Raw genomic sequence first — 19,890 nt, 5'->3', positions numbered from 1 at the left:
TAAGCAATTCAAAATCCTACATTAACGCAAGTGCCCTAATCAGAAGAGGCTTTTGGTAACGGTTGTAATGTAGGTTCGGGGTAGGCCTAGAAATGAAATGCTTATTTGCAACAAAAGGTGCATAATGATGAGACTGGTAACCATCTCTTTGCTTAGAATGGTATTCTTGCAGACTCCTTGGGGAACATTTGAATGTGTCCAACTGAGACAACCCTTCATTCCAGAGATTTTCCCCGGAGTTTTTTCCTCTTTTCTTTTACAAGAAATGGCCCCCTTTTTTTTAGGCCGCATTTCTCATTTTTTCTTTTTCCCATTGTTTTTTTTTTTTGGGGGGGATTTTGGGATGCTCAAAATTTTGCCCATTGTTTTCTCTTTCTTTCTCTTTTTTTTTTTTTTGAATGGTAAGCCTTTGCTTTTCTTACTCCCTACTCTCGCCTCTTTTTTTGATTTTTTTTTTCAAAAGGAAGGAAGGGGTCTCGTCCAGGTCCTGCATATTTTGCTGGCAAATCTTTCGAGTTTGAGTTTGCCCCAAGGCATTTTGCTCATTTGCTAGATGATCCGAAATGATTCCTTGCTAGGATGATCACTAATTGGGTTATGAGAAATGAATCCGCCGCTCAAATTGGGTTTGCAAAGGGATAAATGTGTATGATGTATGGAATGAAACGCTCTTCGTCATGTCTACGGCACTTGGACTAATACAGAATTTGCATGCAATAAATACACTCAAAGATTGATGCAAGTGAGGGCAAGAAAATTTTACTCATTCCTTGATATGAGAATTGCCCCGTTGTGGGGTTGTTTTTTACGGGGGTATGAAATAGAACGCCGTTCAAAGGGGTTAAGCAAAGGGCAACCTTTAATGTTTGGATGGAGGAAGTGAATGCCTCGTATCATCTTGATCGTCATATTTCTCGCAAGATAACTCTTTACTTTGTCGGTATGGAAACTCTCTCTTTTGGGGGTTATGATATAGATGTGTATAGGAAATGGCTAGCCTTTCATTGTTCTAATATTCCTCATTCAAAATGATCAATTTAGCGGAATCAAAGAAATTTCCTGATCGAAAACTTTCCACATTGAAGATTAACAATGCGAACAGGAACAATTCAAGTACAAGTATAATGCACGAACACTCATTAGATGAATTGTAACTTGATTAAAATGTCGAAGCAAATCAAGCATAATATTTCTTTACAACATCAGAATTGACAGGGTTAGTAAAAACACGACCATCCATTTCAGTCAAAATCAAAGCGCCTCCCGGGAGTACCTTCTTCACAAGATACGGGCCACCATAGTTTGGAGTGAACTTCCCTTCTAGAAGTGGAACAATGGACAATAATTTTCGCAGGACAAGGTCACCGACCCGGAAGTGTCGAGGCCGAACCTTTTTATTGAAGGATTTAGCAACCCTTTGCTGATAACATTGGTCGTGACATACGGCCCTAAGCCGCTTTTCATCGATCAAATTTAACTGGTCCATCTTCTGTTGGATCCAATCGGCCTCGATCGCCTTGACTTGAGATAGGACCCACAAGGAAGGGATCTCCACCTCAACCGGTAACACTGCTTCCATCCCATGTACAATAGAGTACGGGGTTGCCCCGATAGATGTTTGGATCGAAGTCCGATACGCCATGAGGGCAAACGGCAACCTCTCATGCCAGCCACGATAATTCTTAGCTGTTTTAGTTAATATCTTCTTAATGTTCTTATTGGCTCCTTCCACCGCCCCGTTCATCCGGGGATGGTATGGAGAAGAGTTTAGATGCTTGATCTTGAATTCCTTGAACGGATCATTGACCTTCCCGTTGTTCGAGTTTGAACCATTATCGCTGATTATGGCTTCAGGCGAATCGTATCGCGCGATAATGTCTCAATGGATGAATTTCACGACATTCCGAGCCGTGGATCGCGGATATGATGTAGCTTCGATCCATTTAGAAAAATAGTCAATGGCGACAAGAATTAATCAATGCCCGTTAAATGCTTTAGGATTAATAGGACCGATCACGTCAATACCCTACATAGAAAATGGCCATGGTTCGGACAACTAATGCAACTCCTTTGGAGGAACATTAATCTTGTCACCATGAATCGGCATTTGTGACAAAGACCGGACATGTTGAATATGTTGAGAAAAATCCCTAGACAATTTTGAAGTTGACAAAACAATCCTTGTACTCTTGTGTTTTTGAGATAATGCCGTGATTTACTTGTTTTGCAGATTATCCTTTGGTGCGGGGATGCACGGGATTGAATTTGGCAAAAGGATTTGGCTCAGATGTTGTTTCTGAGAGACTCAGACGCTGGTTCGAGCTCAAACGATGAGCGGCGATAGCTCAGACGTTGGAATGTCGTTCAATCTCCGAGAGGAATACTTCACGAGCAAGAATCGGAACCTCAAGAGGAATGCAAATTGAGCTTAATTGATGCATATCAACGGACGCCATCAAGCCGGATCATTCTTGAAGATTCTCGATGACTGAGATCAATCAAGGATGCGGAACCAAGAGGACAAACAAAGACTTTCCAAATGAAAGAAACCATCTATGGAAACCAAGGATCATAATTATATGGGCGATTTGATCCGAGCAGGGAAGACTTTCTTTTGGCGATCCCCAACGGTTAAGAGATCTTCTTTTTGATAATTATCTCGTCCAAAAGGGTAGATTTGGAGAGATATCTTCTGGATGCCTTGCAACGGCTAGATTGGAGGCGGAAGAGTATAAAAGACATCTCGAAGACGAAGGGAAGAGAGATCGGCGTAAAGAGGGAAAAGTGTTCACAATTCCTAGAGCATAATCGTTTGGCACATTGCTACAGAAATATGCTACCACCTCAGAGATCCCCGTAGTGGGGACAACTCTGCTAATTCAGAACGTGATAAAGAAACTGGAGCTAGACGTAAAATTAGCGAGCACTTGTCCCGATATATGGTATATCTTGTAGTTATGTACCCTAGAATGTTGCCTACAGAAACCATCCGTAGCAGATACCAGGACACTTATGCTGCAGCCCTGAAGTTCTTTGAGCAGGAACAGAAGACGCGGGAAAGACGTGGCAAACTTGACATGGGTGAAGCTTGCGAGCTGTTGCTTAATCAAATGAAGACCAAGGACGGCTTGACCGTTCCAAATAGTCAGAGAAGCAAGAGCAAATTCTTGTTGCATAACGGATGCCGTCTCGCATTACAGCTGCACCACATTGCCGATGGAAAGGAGAGATGGAGAGTCGTTAGCGAAGTTTGGATCGAAATGTTGGCTTATGCCGCGAGTAAATGCGACACAGAGTGTCATGCAAGGCAACTGAGACGAGGAGGGGAGCTACTAACTCATGTCTAGTTTCTGATGACTCATTTTGGCCTAACGGATTATTTCAAAATGAAGAATGCCCCGGCAGTAGTCGCCATGATCGTCAAGTGAGAGGGCGATGACAATGTGTTTGCGATCCGTTCTCGATATTGAGATGATTATTTGTTATGTTGTCGGTTCGACATTAGGAACCGCTTGTTCTGTTGCTTTTACTTTGTTATACTGATGTGATCATAGAAAAGACTTTGCCTTCAGTTGACATCTTGCGAAATTACGTGTTACCCCATCAATTCTCAAGGCCTTTTAAGTTTCTCCTGCAGAACCTTCAGATCTTCGAGGAAATACCATTTTCAAGCCCATATTTTTTTTTTCCCTCCTTATGATACCTCTAACTTTCACCTCTTTGACTTTAATTCTATCTCTTTGTAGAGCGGGCGGTAATCAGAACTCTGCACCTATGATACTAGCTCTCCTACCCTCCCAATCTCTTTACTAGCAGTTCAAGCTCAGATTCGATCCGCTACAGAAGCTGCATTTATGCAATCATTTCTCACTCCATCAAGTCACCCACATTCTAACAAAGACATCACACTTCTTAGATGAACTTGCCCTAACAAATTCAACATTTATGGACGTCATAAATGACTATAACGGTCAATCTGTCCCATGAAATGGTTATTATTTTTTGTATAAACAGATGGATCCTTCTAAGCTTAACGCAACAAATACGTTGCATTTAACTGTCCTATTATTAAAATCAGCACTTTGAACTGGAGGGGTCCAATCGTTTGAAGGAAAACAGTTTTCGGGGAATTGTCTTCCAACTTTCCGATGTTTTCATGACGGAAAAGTAACCTATCTACGAAAAACATGTTTTCCATGGACTGAAAGCAAGTTTAGATTGGCCCCTTCTAGCAAAAAAGAAATCAATTTTCATCAAAATTCCTTTACTATAATGTTTTCAGAAAAGCAAATGCATCTTAATGGTCCGTTTGTTTTGCGAAAAATGAACGATTTGAAAAATATTTTTTTTGAAAATAATCGCTTATATCACTTGAAATAATAACTCAAGGAAAAATTTTTCATTATCAACAACGGTTTACGTTTAGACTTTTGTGTGGACAATGAAAATATTTTTTGTATATTTTTGTAAAGGCTACTACTACATATTATTTTTAGAATATTTTTCTTCAGATCATTCATATTTCGCGAAAATGAGAACACTTTAGATTTGCTATTATACTCTTTTGACCCAAAAAAAAAATTTGTTATTATACTCCAAAGGGGAAATACCTCAAACCTTCCCCTGTTTTTTTGCAAATTTTTGCTTCCTTTTTCTTTTATTTACAAATTGGCATCCGGGGACAAAATTCCGTAACTGAAAAGACCAAACTGCCCTCAATTTACAAAACCCGAATCCCATAGCAATCCGAAGTCCCCAATGACCCACAAATCCAAATCTCCGCCACCTTGCGCGTTGATCGTCGTCACCATCACCGGCCCCTGTGCCGCCCCCTGCCAGCTTTGCATGAGAAATCGTAAACAATTTGCTGCAAGTTTTTTTTCCCTATTTTTAGTAACGGGAAAATTGTCACAAAAGTCCTCAACCTATTATACATCGGTCAACTCTATCCAAAATATTTCAACTATGCCAATTTAGTTCTAACATTTTGACAATTTATCAATTCAGTCTTAAACATTTCAATTGTGCTAATTTAGCTTGTCGATTCAGTCCAAACCTTTTTTTTTCTTGGTCGAAAGTCTTAAACATTTTAACGATTGCTAGTTCAGTCATTCAAACTAATTTTAACCTAAAATCGCTGATGTGGTGGTATAATCAGCGCCAACCGTCCTATGTGGCATGGTCGGAGCTGACGTGGACTATGTTTCACATTATTTTGAATTTTCTATAAATTTTTTGAACTTTTTTTTTTCCTTCTTCTTCTAGGCTATCACACGTTATCATCGTCCTATTTCGTAATTTTTTAAATACTAAATTGGCGATGATAATCCTATAGTCCATAATTTTCCTTATATATTGTAAGTTACTATCTTCTAAAATCACCCAACCGTCGTAATTTTTGTTCTTTCTTACTCTAATGGCTCATATTCCACGGGAGCCATCCCGTACATGGGACTATAGAAATTTCCCCCGATGATTTGTTCGAGGTCACAAGTTAGCATGTCACTCCAAAACACAGTGGTGTCTCATGAAGTGAAAAGAGAAGGCAAAAGCTTGACTCGACAAGAGGAATTTGCTTGATCCACAAGCGACCCAATTTAATCAAACATGTGATATTCAGTCTCATGCAAATGTATAGGACTTCGAATCCGGTGAACATTGGGGTGAAAAACAGCGGTTCCACGTTATGCTTTACCCTTCTTTTTCCCCCCTTTTTGGTCGGATGTTATGCTTTACTTCACCCGGTGATCATGAGGTCTTTCTTTAGTGTACGACACGCAGTAGCCCTATGCTTCCACCTGAAGAATGTACAAAAGGACTTTGAAGGGTTTTAATATGTTGAAGCGACTTATTATGTCACATCCCGATTCTCCGAAAAAAAGGACATGACACGGCCGTCCTTTTGAATCAAAGGACGCAGCCTCAAACATAGCTCGAACTAAAACCTGATATCGAAATATATACTTCCATATATATTTGATAAAAATGTCACATGTCCACAAAAATTAGAGCTCATATACTATAACCAAAAAGATAAACACACGTAGCTTTTCATCTAACTCGAACTCACCAACTATATACAACTTATCTAAAAATATATCCCCACTATCCAAAAAGTAGTCTTGCAACTAACATACGCTTGACCCTATTTGCGACTCGCCGATAAACCCGAAAGACAAAAGAGATAACGGAGTGAGCAACCACAGCTCAGTGAGAAGTACAATATCTTCTAAGCGGATCGAGAAATCACTATGCAATCATTAAAGTAAGTCAAACAACAATTCATAGTAATAACAAACTATCAATGGCTTAATCCATTGATTAATCTCATTAAACCAACTTTCGATGGTTCATCCATCAAATAATCTCATACTCATCGTCAACTATGGCCACATTTAACGCCGTGACTAGGCAACCAAGTTTACCCCTCTTGGTTAGGTCTACCACCTATTTTAGCCGGTGGTTCGGCTCAATGACGTCTTGACAAGATGCATACTACCCCCACCTCGGTGGGTTCTAATAATAGGGACATGAGCATTAATCACAATACCAACATCCAGAAAATCACAACAATCCAGCTTAACAAACCAAATACATAGCCTTGCTCAGAAATATGTTTCTCAAACAGCATTTCAGTAAAATAATCATCAACAACCATATCAAATAATCAAAGGGGTAGTAATAGCTCAATCCAGTTTATGCAAAAATAATGCTCGAAACGTCACCTTACTTCACCTTGTCAAGAAAATCAAACCACAGTACACGTGCTCATCTTTAAAGCATGAGTTTTATAAATTCTTAGAAGATAAAGTACATCTCACCTTAAAAAGTCGCAATCCAACTTATCGTAGTCACTCGAACCGACTCATCCGAATCCTATCCAATATATAGAAAAACGGATCAAATCGAGTAACAAGTCATCCTAACGTATGACTTAGCTAAACTACACTTATTTAGTGACAAAACAACGACTACGGGCCAACAGAAACTTATCCCTAACAGAAAATTCAATGCTGTCAGCTAAGGCAGCTTGCGCGCCAAAACCGTTAAGGCCATAACTTCCTCCACCGAACTCCGTTTCAAACCATCTTACTGTCCACGCGAAGCTTGTTCAACGTACTACAAAAGTCTCAACATAGCCAACCTCAGCCGGTAACTGGAAACTAACAAAATCAGGCCTCGAAGTTTACTGTTCGCGCTATACTGTAGCGCACCAGAATTGAAAATCTTGTTCCGGGTAAACCGTAGTGTCAAATTAAGATCCGTCGAATCCTACGGGGTCCATAACATCCTAAAGTTTCATTTCCAAGCAAAAACGCAGCCAATCGTCCATGAGATCAGACACAACAGCTCAGTTTCCCCAAAAATCCCAATTTTGCCCTAAATCCGAAAAATCACTCCAATAGGAGGGACGAGAGATGCAAGTCCTTACCTAGCGCTGCGACACGTAGTGAAATGAATACGGAGAGGCATTCGTGGCGGGTGGCGCGCGCACGTGATTTTTTTTCTCTCTTTTTCCTTTCCTCCTCTCTCCTTTCCCTTTCTCTTCTTTTCTTCCTTTCCTTTTTCTATTATGGTCGTGCAGCTTAAAAGGGGTGGCCGACTGCCCTCTTTTACTTTTTCTTCTTCTTTTTTTTTTTTTTTTATGGTGGATCCACCACCTTGGTTGAATTAGTCAAAACAAGGCCAAATATTACATATCATACCTCTCTTTATCTTTTTCTTTCCCTTTTTCTTCTTTTGGGAACAGAGAATCACATAGTCAAAGTGCAAAACGAAGACACATCACATCTCTTTTCTCCTTTTGCTTTTTCTTGGTTAGACCACCAAAGAGCACAACACAGTAGGCTGACTGCAATCTGATCTTGTGGTAATAATAAAGGTTATCATAGTAGGCTACGAATTCTCTCGATCGAGGAAGTAAATCGACTTTACCCCCAATCAAGGGTGGTCCCTCTGAGAAAAAGAAATGTACAATGTATGGGGATATTAAGATGGGACACGACTCCGAGTTGATCTTTGTGAGAATACTTATAGACTGTTATAGTAAGTAATGGATTCTCTTGAATTGAGGCATTAAATCGATTAAACCACCAATCCATGGTAGTGCCTATAGGGGAAAAATGGCTATAATGTGGCAAAGTTTCAACATCTATGGAGTATCCACAGCTCAATTATTCGCATTGCTCAGAAGACCTCTAGAGAGTGTCCGTGCTTCCTAACCCTTCGTATCGTGCGTCCGATACATGATCAACGTCCGACACACGTCCGACACGTGATCGACACACTGGACACGCTGTCAACACACGAGTTCGCCTTCCGATAGTATGTGAGAGAGAGCTGAGAGGGCGAGTTTTTATAGAATATTAGGTTTTTGATGAAATTTACAGTTTTACCCCTAGAATTGTATCAAATTATTACATTTTTTTCGACTTATTGTTAAATACTAAATTTAATGATGGAATGTGGATGGCTTGTTTTTTTTTTTCCCTCCAAGTTTTATGGATTATTGGAATGGAAATTAGTTGAATTTGTCAATTCGAAACAATGAATGATATTAACAAATGGTGTAGAGTAAATTCATTCTAGACTCTTTTATTATTATTTACTTATTTGTGAATTTGAATCAAATTAATTTGATTGAAATAATCATAAACATAATAATTTATTGCACATATAAAAAATATACATTTAGCATATGACGTGTCGAAATTCTATATTTTTTTAGAAAATGATATGCCCATAAGTCGTGTCACGTGCTGGTGCATGTGCTACATAGGTTGTAGGGCTTGGTTAGAATTTCAAGGCTCAAAAGGCTTAAAACGAATTTGATGGGACTAACGTGGAAACCCACGTGGGTCCTACCATTTTCACATGGGACACAACTCCGGCTTGATCTTTGTGAGGATACTTATTGACCGTTAAAGCAAGTTATGAATCCTCTCGAGTAAGGGATTAAATCGAGTAAAACTTACGATTAATGGCAGATGCCCCAGGGGAAAAAGCAGGCTATCAATGTGGCAAAGTTTCAACATCTATGGAGTATCCGCAGCCCAACCTTTGCACACGGCCCATTACGGACTGTCAGGATTTCCTGGCCCAGAAGGCGAGACGAATTTGGACTAGTACATTTGACGAAATCGAGGTGGAATCCACGCGGGTTCTATCATTGTAAGGGTCCATTCTCGATTAGTACGTACGGTGCACTGAGGTGATATTAGACCATGGAGTATCCACAGTCCCACGAAAAGTTTTAATTTTCTTAAGACGGTCGATTCACCCCTTCTTTGTTGCTGCGTTAGTCATTGCAAGTATCAGTTGGCGTTATAAGGCAACACTGCCCTGCGTTGATGAATGAGGGGAGTTTGCAACATCCCACATCGGATGTGAAAGAACTTGTTGAGAGCTTCATGTTTGAGCACCTATGTCCAAATGGTCCACCATCTTACGTGGTTACTCATGGAACTCTTTTTGGGAGGCTTGGCCCACGCGTACCGAGAGCGAATTTTTACATAAAAATTAGTCGAAAGAGCAAACTAGGTTTATTAGTATTGGTTTACAAGGTCCGTATCCTAAGTGATGTGGTATATTTTCAAGTGGCCGATGAGGCATAGTTTTTTACATAATAAAAGTCTGTCGCAACACTTAGTATATCAACTTTGTTGGTCGATATGCGTAGTATTTTTTTGAGTGAAATATAGATAGGCAAAACCTTTTTTTTTTTTTTTGTTGGTCAGCTTGTTCCTGTTATGTATTGTGCATGTCCAAATCATACTGGTCATCATCTTTATTGTCAAATTTGACCGGGAAAGACCATTCAAAGAGATTAAGAAAAAAAATAGTTAAAGCACATATTAACAAAAACGATAATTTGTCCGTCTCAATATAACAAACATGGCCATCAAATGTGACCGTAGTAACAATCAGGCTCATAAGACTAACAGTGAGCCCATTTCCTACTTAATCTGGCCCAGCCAGTTTTTAGTGATACATAGGCAGATTTGGCTCTGTTTTATATTCTATTCGGTTGATCATCTGAAGTCACTAGCCCGTATCGAATTCATAGAGTGCTTTAAGATGTAACAAGTGCTAATTCGAGCAGACAGATTTCTGAGGTAGTATTATGAATGTTGTTTGCCAAAAAAAAAAATCTCACTATCATTCTTGAGATAAGATGAAATCGGTTCTATGTAGGTTAAACGCTTATCTGATAACAACAATATCCGAATTTTTTACTATTGCGAGGAAGTGTTGAGGACGACATCAGTGGTTGTGAAAAAAACTAGACAAAAGGGTGGATTGATCTAAAGAATTGCTAACAAATGTATCTGTAAAGGACTTGTTAAGCAACTAATTCAAGATACTTTGCAATTTCTGAGCAATTACTATCGTGCTATGCGTAATCACTGCTTTGAAAAAGAAAATTATTTCTTAATTGATATTCTTACCAGTGCCTCGAAACCCTAGTTAACAGTACACTTGACTTAGATTTACTAATTAAATTCATCTTTACTACCAGATCTGATGGGTCAAACGGTAATTAAAAGCCTCTCGCGGAGAACATGGACAACTACGTACTCCCGCGTGGGTCACATGGGGACGATGGCTCGTTCAATGTGGCTAAATTTAAATGTGGTTAAATTAAAGAAGGTGCATAGGGTAGAAGAAAATATTTAATTTATAACAATGCTGGGGGCATATATTATGATTGATATACAAAACTGATGTATACATTAAAGTTGGTAACTTTGATACTTTAGTCAGTTAGGCGGATAATAAGCGATTATTTATTGCAACTATTGGTGATTTGTGGACCTCAAAAAAGATATAATTAACATTGATTAACCAATTAATCAATATGCTTAAAACTATTCGCCTCTTAATGATCCTCATGATCTCGCGCAAAAGTTTCAAGATCTACATGAAGTCGCTCAACAAATAATTTTTCATTGTCGTGGGGTTCGTGAAAGCCCAGTAATGTGCCAAAGGTCAGAACATGGACATATGCAATAAACAAAGACCGAAAAGTTATATATATATAACAATTCGCATTTTATTGATAAACCAGAACTAATAAATGAATCTCACTTGTACTTTTCAATTTTCATAGTGCTCGAAGATATTCGCCTCTTGAATTTCATCGTATCTCACAAAAAAATTTCAACGTTTGTATAAAGTGGCTCAAGAAATAGCTTGTTCTTGTCATGGTGGTTCATGAAAGCCTAAGAACGTGGCCGAGGTCAGAATTTAGACATATGGAATAAACAAATCGACCAACCAAAAAAAAAAAAAAAAACAAACAAAGATCGGAAAATTCTTTTAATATCAAGTCATATCTATTCATTAAGAATAGCCAATTAATGACTCGTTTGTATTATTCAATTTTCTTAATGCTGGAAGGGCCTCTTAATTGTCCTCGAATCTCGCACAAATATTTCAACCTTTGTATGAAGTGGCTCAAGAAATAGTTTGTCCTCGTCGCGATGGCTCGTGAAAGCATAATGACACGGCGAAGGTCAGAAATTGGAGATATGGGATAAACAAAGACCAAGAAATTCTTTTCTTTTAATCAATGCAAATCCAGTTCATAAACATTAACCAATTCGTAATTATATTTTCTTAATGCTTAAAAATATTCGCCTCTTAATTATCCTTGGATCTCGTACAAAAGTTTCAACATCTGTATGAAGGTTTTTTTTTTTGGATCGAATAAGGATTTGCGTTCTCATCGAGTAAAAGACTAAGTAGACAAGATACATGCTTCAGAGCATAGCAATTCTAAAAGACAAGTAGGGGGATAAGTAACCCAATTGGAAGGAAAATTTTTGTTGCTGTGGGCCTTGACAATCCAATCCGCAACCTTATTACATTCTCTCCTGCAATGGGTCATCTTCAAATTTCGAAATAGCTTTTCAGGAGTTTGGGCTTCACTGATAATAGCGTGCACTTCATATCTATTTAAGATATCTATTTATTTAGAATGACCAATTAATTGCTCGTTTGTATCTTTCAATTTTCTTAATGCTCGAAGAGCCTCTTAGTTGTCCTCGTCTCTCATACAAATATTTCTATCTTTGTATGAAGTGGCTCAAGAAATAATCTTTCCTCGTCGTGGAGGTTCATGAAAGCCTAAAAACGCGGCAAAGGTCAGAAATTGGAGATAAGAAACAAACAAAGACCAGAAAGTATTTTGTAGATCATTCTACGTTCTATTCCATAGAAAAAAAACCAATTAATCAGTGTCATTTGTTTTTTTTTTTTCTCGATGTCAAAGATATCTGCCTCTTAATTGTCCTTCGCACAAATTGTTTTGCATGGTTATCTTTCCAAAGCGTTTTTTAATGCGTGCTAATTCCGGCCGTTTTTGGCAAAAAAAAAAAATGCCACCCATTGTTTCGAAATGGGCATTTCAAAGAAGAAAAACCTGTTATATATAATATATGTGGTACAAAATATTTAAGATATGCATACTAAATCTTAAGATAACACGGTAGATTTTTTAGGGTTAATACCACAAAAAATTTAACACTGGTACATCATAAATTTATGCCAAACTAATTTGTCAAATTCAGTTAATCCGGCTAATTTTGATGAAAAATCGCTGCTGTGGTGCTACCGGCGCCGACATGGTAGTTTAACGAAAACTAACGGAGAATAAACTTGTCAAAATATACCAGTTTGGGGTTTTCGGTGATCAAAAAATTAATTTGGGATAAATTTGTCACGGCTATATCAGGTTAGAGCTTTTCGTGGTATTAGCCCTAAATTTTATTGGCCGAATGTGTTTATTATTGTTATTCTTGACAGAACAAAGAATTCGTCCTATGTACGTGGACAGGAGGTTACCAAGTAGATAATTGATGAAGTGTAGGTTAAACACTCAAGTAATGAAGATAGTATCTCTAGTGTTCCGGTTGTTGTGAGGAATTGATGAGGACAATATTGGTGCTTATGAAACGCGACACAAAGAGATGTTTGATTTAAGGATTTTCTTATCATATGTTCCAGGTAAGCACTTGCTTAACAACTTCAGGAAACTTAGCAATTTCTAAGCACTGACTTTCTTGTGCTGTGCAATAGCCATCACTTTGGCAAAAGTGAATAACTCATTATTCGTATTGTTAACTAGTGGCCTAGGGCACTTGTTAACAAGATCAAAGACCACTGACTCAAATACTATTAAGATACGTGGATTTCATATTTAATGGCTCAGAACCATAATTAATGGGTCTCATGTGAATTTCACGTGGATTCCATCGGATCCAACTGTTAAAGTGAGTTGTAATAAGTTTGACATTAATGAAAAGCCTCTCGCAAAGCACATGGGCCGCTACATATTCCCACGCGGGTCTAATGGGGACAATACCCTGTTCAATGTGATTGCATAAAAGAAGAGGGTGGGGGTAGAACGTGGGGAGTATACCTCAATAAAAAAAAAAGAATAAAGAAAACAAAAACAAAAAATAAACAAAATATAAGATTATTTAAAAATTTTAAGTTAGCGCAGACCGTGCTATTTAGGATGAAGGGCGTTCATGTCAACAATCTCCAATCAGAATTGATATAAATACAAAATATTTAGAATTAAATTGACACAATTAAAATGCTTATGACTAAATTGACATCAATACAATAGATTTATAAAATTTTTAATACTTTTCTTGTTATTCGGAAATTCTAAGCCATTAGAAGTCAACAATGGAGCCTAGAGAGCTGGTATTGCATCGTCCACATATCACCTAAATCGAGCCTATCTGGACGATTGATCATATTGGTCTCACGACGAGTGCGAAGAGCCCCTCCCCATGTGGTCGGCTCGGGCACGAATGCTTCATTTGTTTAACGGGGAAAAAGAAGACGTGAGAGTAGACCGATCTAGAGAAACTTCTGCACCATACGACACATGACGTATTTGATTAGACGTCACTCGCTCTTTTAACTGCATTCCTCCTCAATTCGTGCCCCGAAATTATAAGTGGAATAGGAGTCTTTCCACGTGCGCTACCACGATAACAACTACCTTAATTTATTTTTTTGGCAATATTTATTGAAACGCTAAAATTTAGCAGATGAACTTGACTTTGCAGTCTGTCATGCCAGGCTTGCCAGCTATTGTTTCTCATGCACGTCCAGGTCATTAAGGATAGTAATCCATCTTGGTACAACTCTTTGGCCTTGCACCCACCTCGATTTTTCGCTCCTCTCTATTGGAAGACAGACTGATGCATTGGAACCTCCAAAGACTCCATGTCGAATTGAAGAGATCCTGTTGATTGTTTCGGAAGTACGTGAACCGAATCGAATTCTCATAAATAAAATCAGAGCAAAACCCCCCTCCACAATATGGACACAAGAAAATGACTAAAATTTTTTTTTTTGTTATAATCAAAAAATGACAAACTTAATCGATAATAGAAGAATTTGGTGAACAACGGAAGTTATTGGTAGAAAGAACAATCGACAACTAGAAGAGCATCAACTATCAGGGAATTTATCAACAACAAGCATCTGTTGTCTTGAGTGAAGTCATCAACATTGTCGTGTAACTGCTAAGTAGCGATAGTTTCGAATACTTAAGCTCTTTTAACAACGTAAAAAGCATCGACAACTCGCCAAAGAAGTTATCAGCCGGAAATATCACTTAACCGGGATGAAGTCATCGATATTGTCGTGTAACTGTTGAGTAGTTGTAGTTTTGAATATTTAAACTCTTTTAATAACTTCAAAAGCATCGACAACTCGTCAAAGAAGTTATCAACCGGAAACATTAGTTGACTGGGATGAAGTCATTGATATCGACGTGTAAGTGTCGAGTAATAATAGTTTCGGATATTTAAGCTCTTTTGACAACTTGAAGCGCATGGATAACTCGCGAAGGACAACAAACATCAATTATATGGCGTGACATTATTGATATCGACGTATTTAAGCTCTTTTAGATATATATTGGTAGATAATAGGAAACCATAGAGTAACTTCTTACGGATAATGTAACTTCTCGTAGCCACTTGGAAGTCGTTTATTTGTTTTAAGCTCTTTTAGATATATATTGGTAGATAATAGGAAACCATAGAGTAACTTCTTACGGATAATGTAACTTCTTGTAGCCACTTGGAAGTCGTTTATTTGTTTGAATGTGTAGCATTCGCTCGTAACCGTCGATTGTAGGTATCAAATAGACACATCATATTCTTTATAAAGCCTTTGAACAAACAACAAAAGCCTATTAAATTTCAATTAATGTACCTTAGCCATAGTTTCCAGGTACTTCGTGGTCTATTAAATTTTAACGTGTATCTTAGTTATAGCTTCCAGATCTTCATTGGAGATTCAATTCCGGCATCATATCTTTATGTTGCCACACTTTGTTGTTGATTAAATTTCGACAACGTTTTTTATGTCATCGGACTTTATCGTTGATTAATTTCCATTGAAATATACTCGTTCCTTGTGTTAAATTGATATGATTCTTGCATGGAATCTCTACATAACTTGTCTCCTCTTAATAAAAATCAAAGAACGAATGTCAATGAAAGATACTTTGTCGTCAATTAACTTCCGATGAAACATTTAAATATAAGTTACAGATGAAATCAAAGCAAGGTCCGCTTCACTAGCCCAGATTCGACCAAGGCAGAGAGTGATCATCGAGACAAGACGTCTCAGAGATTAATGGCAGGCATTCAAGATGGCGTGGGGGGCACGGATTGACTGTGGCGCACAATGAATAGGGAGAGTATTACCTGGCGGTGCAGGCCAACACTGCCTACACTGATTCATGTGGGAGTTTGTAACGTCCCGAAAGTCCCATAACTGATGGGAGACCTCATTGAGTGATTCATATGTTAATATTTAGCCTAAAATGGTCACAACTTACATGGTTACTTAAGGTAGTCCCCATGGGGGGATTTGACCCGTATTGAATTCTTAAGAGGACATTAGAGATGTAACGAAATTCAATGTGAGCAAATAGGACCCTTGCCCATTTCCGCTGAGTCGTGAACAGAGAATCCATATGTGTACACGTAGAATTGAAGTATTTCTCATCGCCCTCCAATCTGTCAAAACAATGTCGGCGGCTGAAAAAAGCTAACTTTCTTGGGAGGCAAACCTAAAGAACTCGGCAAGATACGAATCGAAAACATTTCAGACTGGGGATGTTTTATTTTATATTTTATTTTGCCAATGGCTAGGATGCATCAGCAGACATAGAGAGGAGATCAATTCAAACGCTTGAGCCTTGATTCACTATCTCTGTTATTGGCTTGAAAACAACGCCTTTGATGAAGAGGCCGCCCTTCAAATGCTCACCATGTTCCCAGAGGGAAAAGCTTATTTCGCCGACGGTTTTGGGGGTTAACTCGAATTTTCCAATTTTAAGTTCAGTCCACTCGTCCTGTTCTAATTCGTCCAACCTTGCCGTACTTCCCTGCTTGTTTCCATCCGGCAGAGCGAGAGCGAGGTTCACCGGATCTTGCCATCCGAAGCTTAGCCGGATCATTCTCACGACTATCGCGACTTCGTACGTAGTCCTTGGAGAGAGCATGACCGTTTTGCATGTTCCTTTTATTTCTAGCCAGTCAACTGCTTCTAGCTTGGCGATAGGCAGATCTATGTTGCCCGAATAGCTGAAACTCAGAAATATTCAAGAAGCAAAGGGTGGGTTTACTAGTGATGAATGACGATGATGGTTAGCAATAACCTCATTTCCAAGTAAGCCATCAATAGTACTTTTATTGGACAAAAAAAAAAATAATTGAGTTTTTGAGGCAGCAAAAATTGGTTTAAGTGCCACTAAATGAACAACTTGCAGCTGAGAAAAGGTGCATATCTCTAGCAAAATAAAGCTAGAGATATGCCAACACAAAGGTACTCCATTTAGCGGCCGGTAACAGAAGGTTTCTGGCCGCCGGCAAGTCATTTTTGTCCAGGCAAATTCATGCGTTGTACAGGCAAATTCATGCGTTGTACCCACATCGACCAAGATATTGACTAAAATGTACTTGTTTAGGATAGAAGAAGCAACGATACCATGATTCCTGCCTTTCTGGCCAATTCCAGTACCATCCATCGTTGCCCCAAGTGATCGATAAGGCCGAAGCCAGAACCATCAAGCAGTTCTTGTTGAGCTCCTTGTGAACCCAATACTTGTGTGTATATAGCTGTTCCTGTGAGCACAATGCAGTAATCAGCGAGTGAGACAATAACAAAATCAGAACCGAACTCGGCTCTTGTCCAATTTGAAGCTGCCGTGCTCCCATCCGGTCCCTGATGACCTATTTATAGATCCACTAATCATCTACACCTGGTCTTGATTTACAGACTTTTCCTGCATATCATGCAGTTTTAATTTCATGGCAGGCATCACAATCTGAGCCAAATGTTTTCTCAATGTTGTCCTTTGGAACTTGCCTGATGCTCGCCATTTTTTGCCTCGCCCTGCTTTTCTTTGTCCTTCAAAAGCACTCCTGCATAGACTCGTCGCCTCATCTCGTTTATGTCGAGGGAGGAGATTTCATCGCCAATCGCCCTTCTCAACATCGCCAAGGACATGAGAGGCAGCTCTCTCGTTTCACTGGTGCTGTTTCGGGCGTTTTCTTCATTTGTTGACCTTGACGAATTGGGCACATCTCCTGCTTCAGAAACCATTTCCATCTTCTTCCAGGTATACTCGTACCTACCATACATGTACACCAAAAAAAAACCGAAGTTTGAGTTGGTCTAACGTTAGACTAAATGAAAGTGTGATTTGTCGGTCCAGACATCCGGACTCTACCGAAAACGTCCTGTTGCTTGCAGCTCTTGCTATGGCGGAAGAAACAGAGGCGAAAATGTGATGGTGAATTCTGATCTTACAGGCTTTCATAGTCAAAGTAGAGATAAAGGGACCCAAATAACAATAACAAACACATAATAATCCTGTCTCACTTAAGATGTATACCTTCGTGATTGTGATATAGCATACCTCTCATTTTCGAGAAATTTCGTGTTTTCCATGATATTCCCTTGGAAAAGTTATGCACAATCAAAAATTTCGCCAAAAATAGTTTTCGAAAAGATGAGTTACCATGTCCGCAATATTTGCCCTATCAAATTGAATGCAACAGGATGAATGAATGGAGAAACGCTCTAATAGCCTGGTTCATCCTATTTTCGAGAAATTTTGTGCTTTCCATGCCATTCCTCCAAAAAAGTTATGCATAATCAACACAAATTTCATAAAAAAAATATTATGGGAAAGATGATTTATGCTATTTGGAAGATTTGTCCTATCAAACTGAAAGAAACAGGACGAATGAGTAGAGAAACGCACTAGATTGGTTCCTCCTATTTTCGAGAAATTCGTGATTTCCATGGCATTACTCTTGAAAAACTATGCATAATAAAAAAAAAATTGCCAAAAAAAGTTGTCGAAAAGATGCATTATGCATTCAGAAAGATTTGACATCTCTAACTGAATGAAACATGACGAATGTGCGGAAAAATGCTCTACTAGCATGGTTCCTCCTATTTTCGAGAAATTTCGTGCTTTTCATGACATACCTATTGAAAAGTTATGCATAGTTAAAACAAATTCCTACAAAAAAAAGCTGCCGGAAGATTTACCCTATCAAACTTAATGCAATAGGACGAATGAGTGGAGAAACGCTCTAATAGCAAGGTGCCTCCTATTTTTAAGAAACTTCATGCTTTTCATGACATTCCTCTCGAAAGTTTATCCATAATCAAAATAAATTTTGCCAAAAAAAAATTGTTGGAAAGATGAGTTACGCTGTCCGGAAGATTTGCCCTACCAAACCGAATGCAACAGGACCAATGTGCAATGAGTGGAGAAACGCTCTAATACCATGATTCCTCCTATTTTCGAGAAATTTCGTACTTTTCATGATTTTTTATCAAAAAATTATGCATAACCTTAATAAATTTCGCTAATAAGGGGGTTTGAGCTGAATTGGCTTGAGCCCTAATAGGTCGTGCCCGCTCGCTTATCGAAGACTTATTAAGCAAAGCCTTCTTTACTTGACCTTGACTGTCCTTCAAACACATGGACAAATCTTACTTTCAAGGGAAAGGGCAGCAATTTAATTATACCGTATAATCACATTTGCATCGGCTATTGATGTCATTTTTTTTAATCATCAAAATGTTCCAGTGCGATTGCAAATTGCATTTCTTTTGTTGAAGTTGAGTGCATGAAAAAGTATCAATTCATGTTAGTTTTGAATTAGTTGTGCCGTATCGTGCCAAGTTGAGATTTCTTCTATTATGTTTGTACCGGTCATAGATCAAGAAGTTCCGTCTCTATTAACAGGTTTCCCTACCTTTTTATTTTCTTGTCCCGAACCATCAGAAATGGTTCATCAAAGTTCTCATCAATGATATTGGTGTTCTCGCCCAAACTGTAGCTTTATCGAGGTCCAAATCAGGCTTGGCTTCCCTGTAGCAACGTACCCATCTGAAATGATCCAAGGGTCCTCGTGCAGTACAAAGCCTATGTTGAAAATATGTATCAAGTTCAAGCCTGAAAAGAAAACTTGCTTAATTTTAATGAGTTCCTCATTGGAGTTTGCTTCCTAATTAAGTGGTTTAACTAGTTTGAGTAGGTTTCCTGTTTTGGATTTAATTTTTATCTATATATAAGAAGCGTCTTTGTTGTGAAGAGCATCCAAGAGAGGAGATTATCCTCGTGAATTTTATCCGAGTGTTTGAAGCTGTGAAAATCTTATGTTGAGATTTCATGAAATCCCTTCGTGATAAAGACTTTGCATAACTTGTCATACCAGTTAGACAGTTATTTGTTTCCCAATATTTATTGAAACACTAAAATCAATAATATATCGACTCAACTTTATAGCACTCTTTGTCATACAAATTAGATATAGGGGTGAG

General features: G+C 38.5%; 2 protein-coding genes across 2 annotated transcripts in view; both read right to left on the bottom strand.

Annotated features, from left to right (window-relative positions):
• The window catches only part of LOC115744778 (uncharacterized protein PHLOEM PROTEIN 2-LIKE A4-like), a 162,236-nt gene extending 144,370 nt beyond the window's left edge, over nucleotides 1–17,866 (bottom strand). Inside the window, exon 1 of the mRNA XM_048283920.1 lies at nucleotides 17,808–17,866. The gene's annotated coding sequence lies outside the window, so the exon portion shown is untranslated. The remainder of the gene's footprint in view (nucleotides 1–17,807) is intronic.
• Nucleotides 16,226–17,688, bottom strand: LOC115737902 (uncharacterized protein PHLOEM PROTEIN 2-LIKE A4-like). The gene is made up of 3 exons (XM_048283637.1): nucleotides 17,427–17,688; nucleotides 17,032–17,170; nucleotides 16,226–16,628 (listed from the first exon to the last, which is right to left on the bottom strand). The coding sequence occupies exons 1-3, from the start codon at nucleotides 17,686–17,688 to the stop codon at nucleotides 16,226–16,228; spliced, it is 804 nt and encodes a 267-aa protein (XP_048139594.1).
• Nucleotides 17,867–19,890: the final 2,024 nt, after the last annotated feature.

The sequence above is a fragment of the Rhodamnia argentea genome, chromosome 8 (assembly GCF_020921035.1).
Source record: "Rhodamnia argentea isolate NSW1041297 chromosome 8, ASM2092103v1, whole genome shotgun sequence".
Classification (NCBI taxonomy): Eukaryota; Viridiplantae; Streptophyta; class Magnoliopsida; order Myrtales; family Myrtaceae; genus Rhodamnia; species Rhodamnia argentea.
The sequence above is the reverse complement of the archived record's forward strand: the minus strand, read 5'-3'. Positions and strand labels throughout refer to the sequence as shown.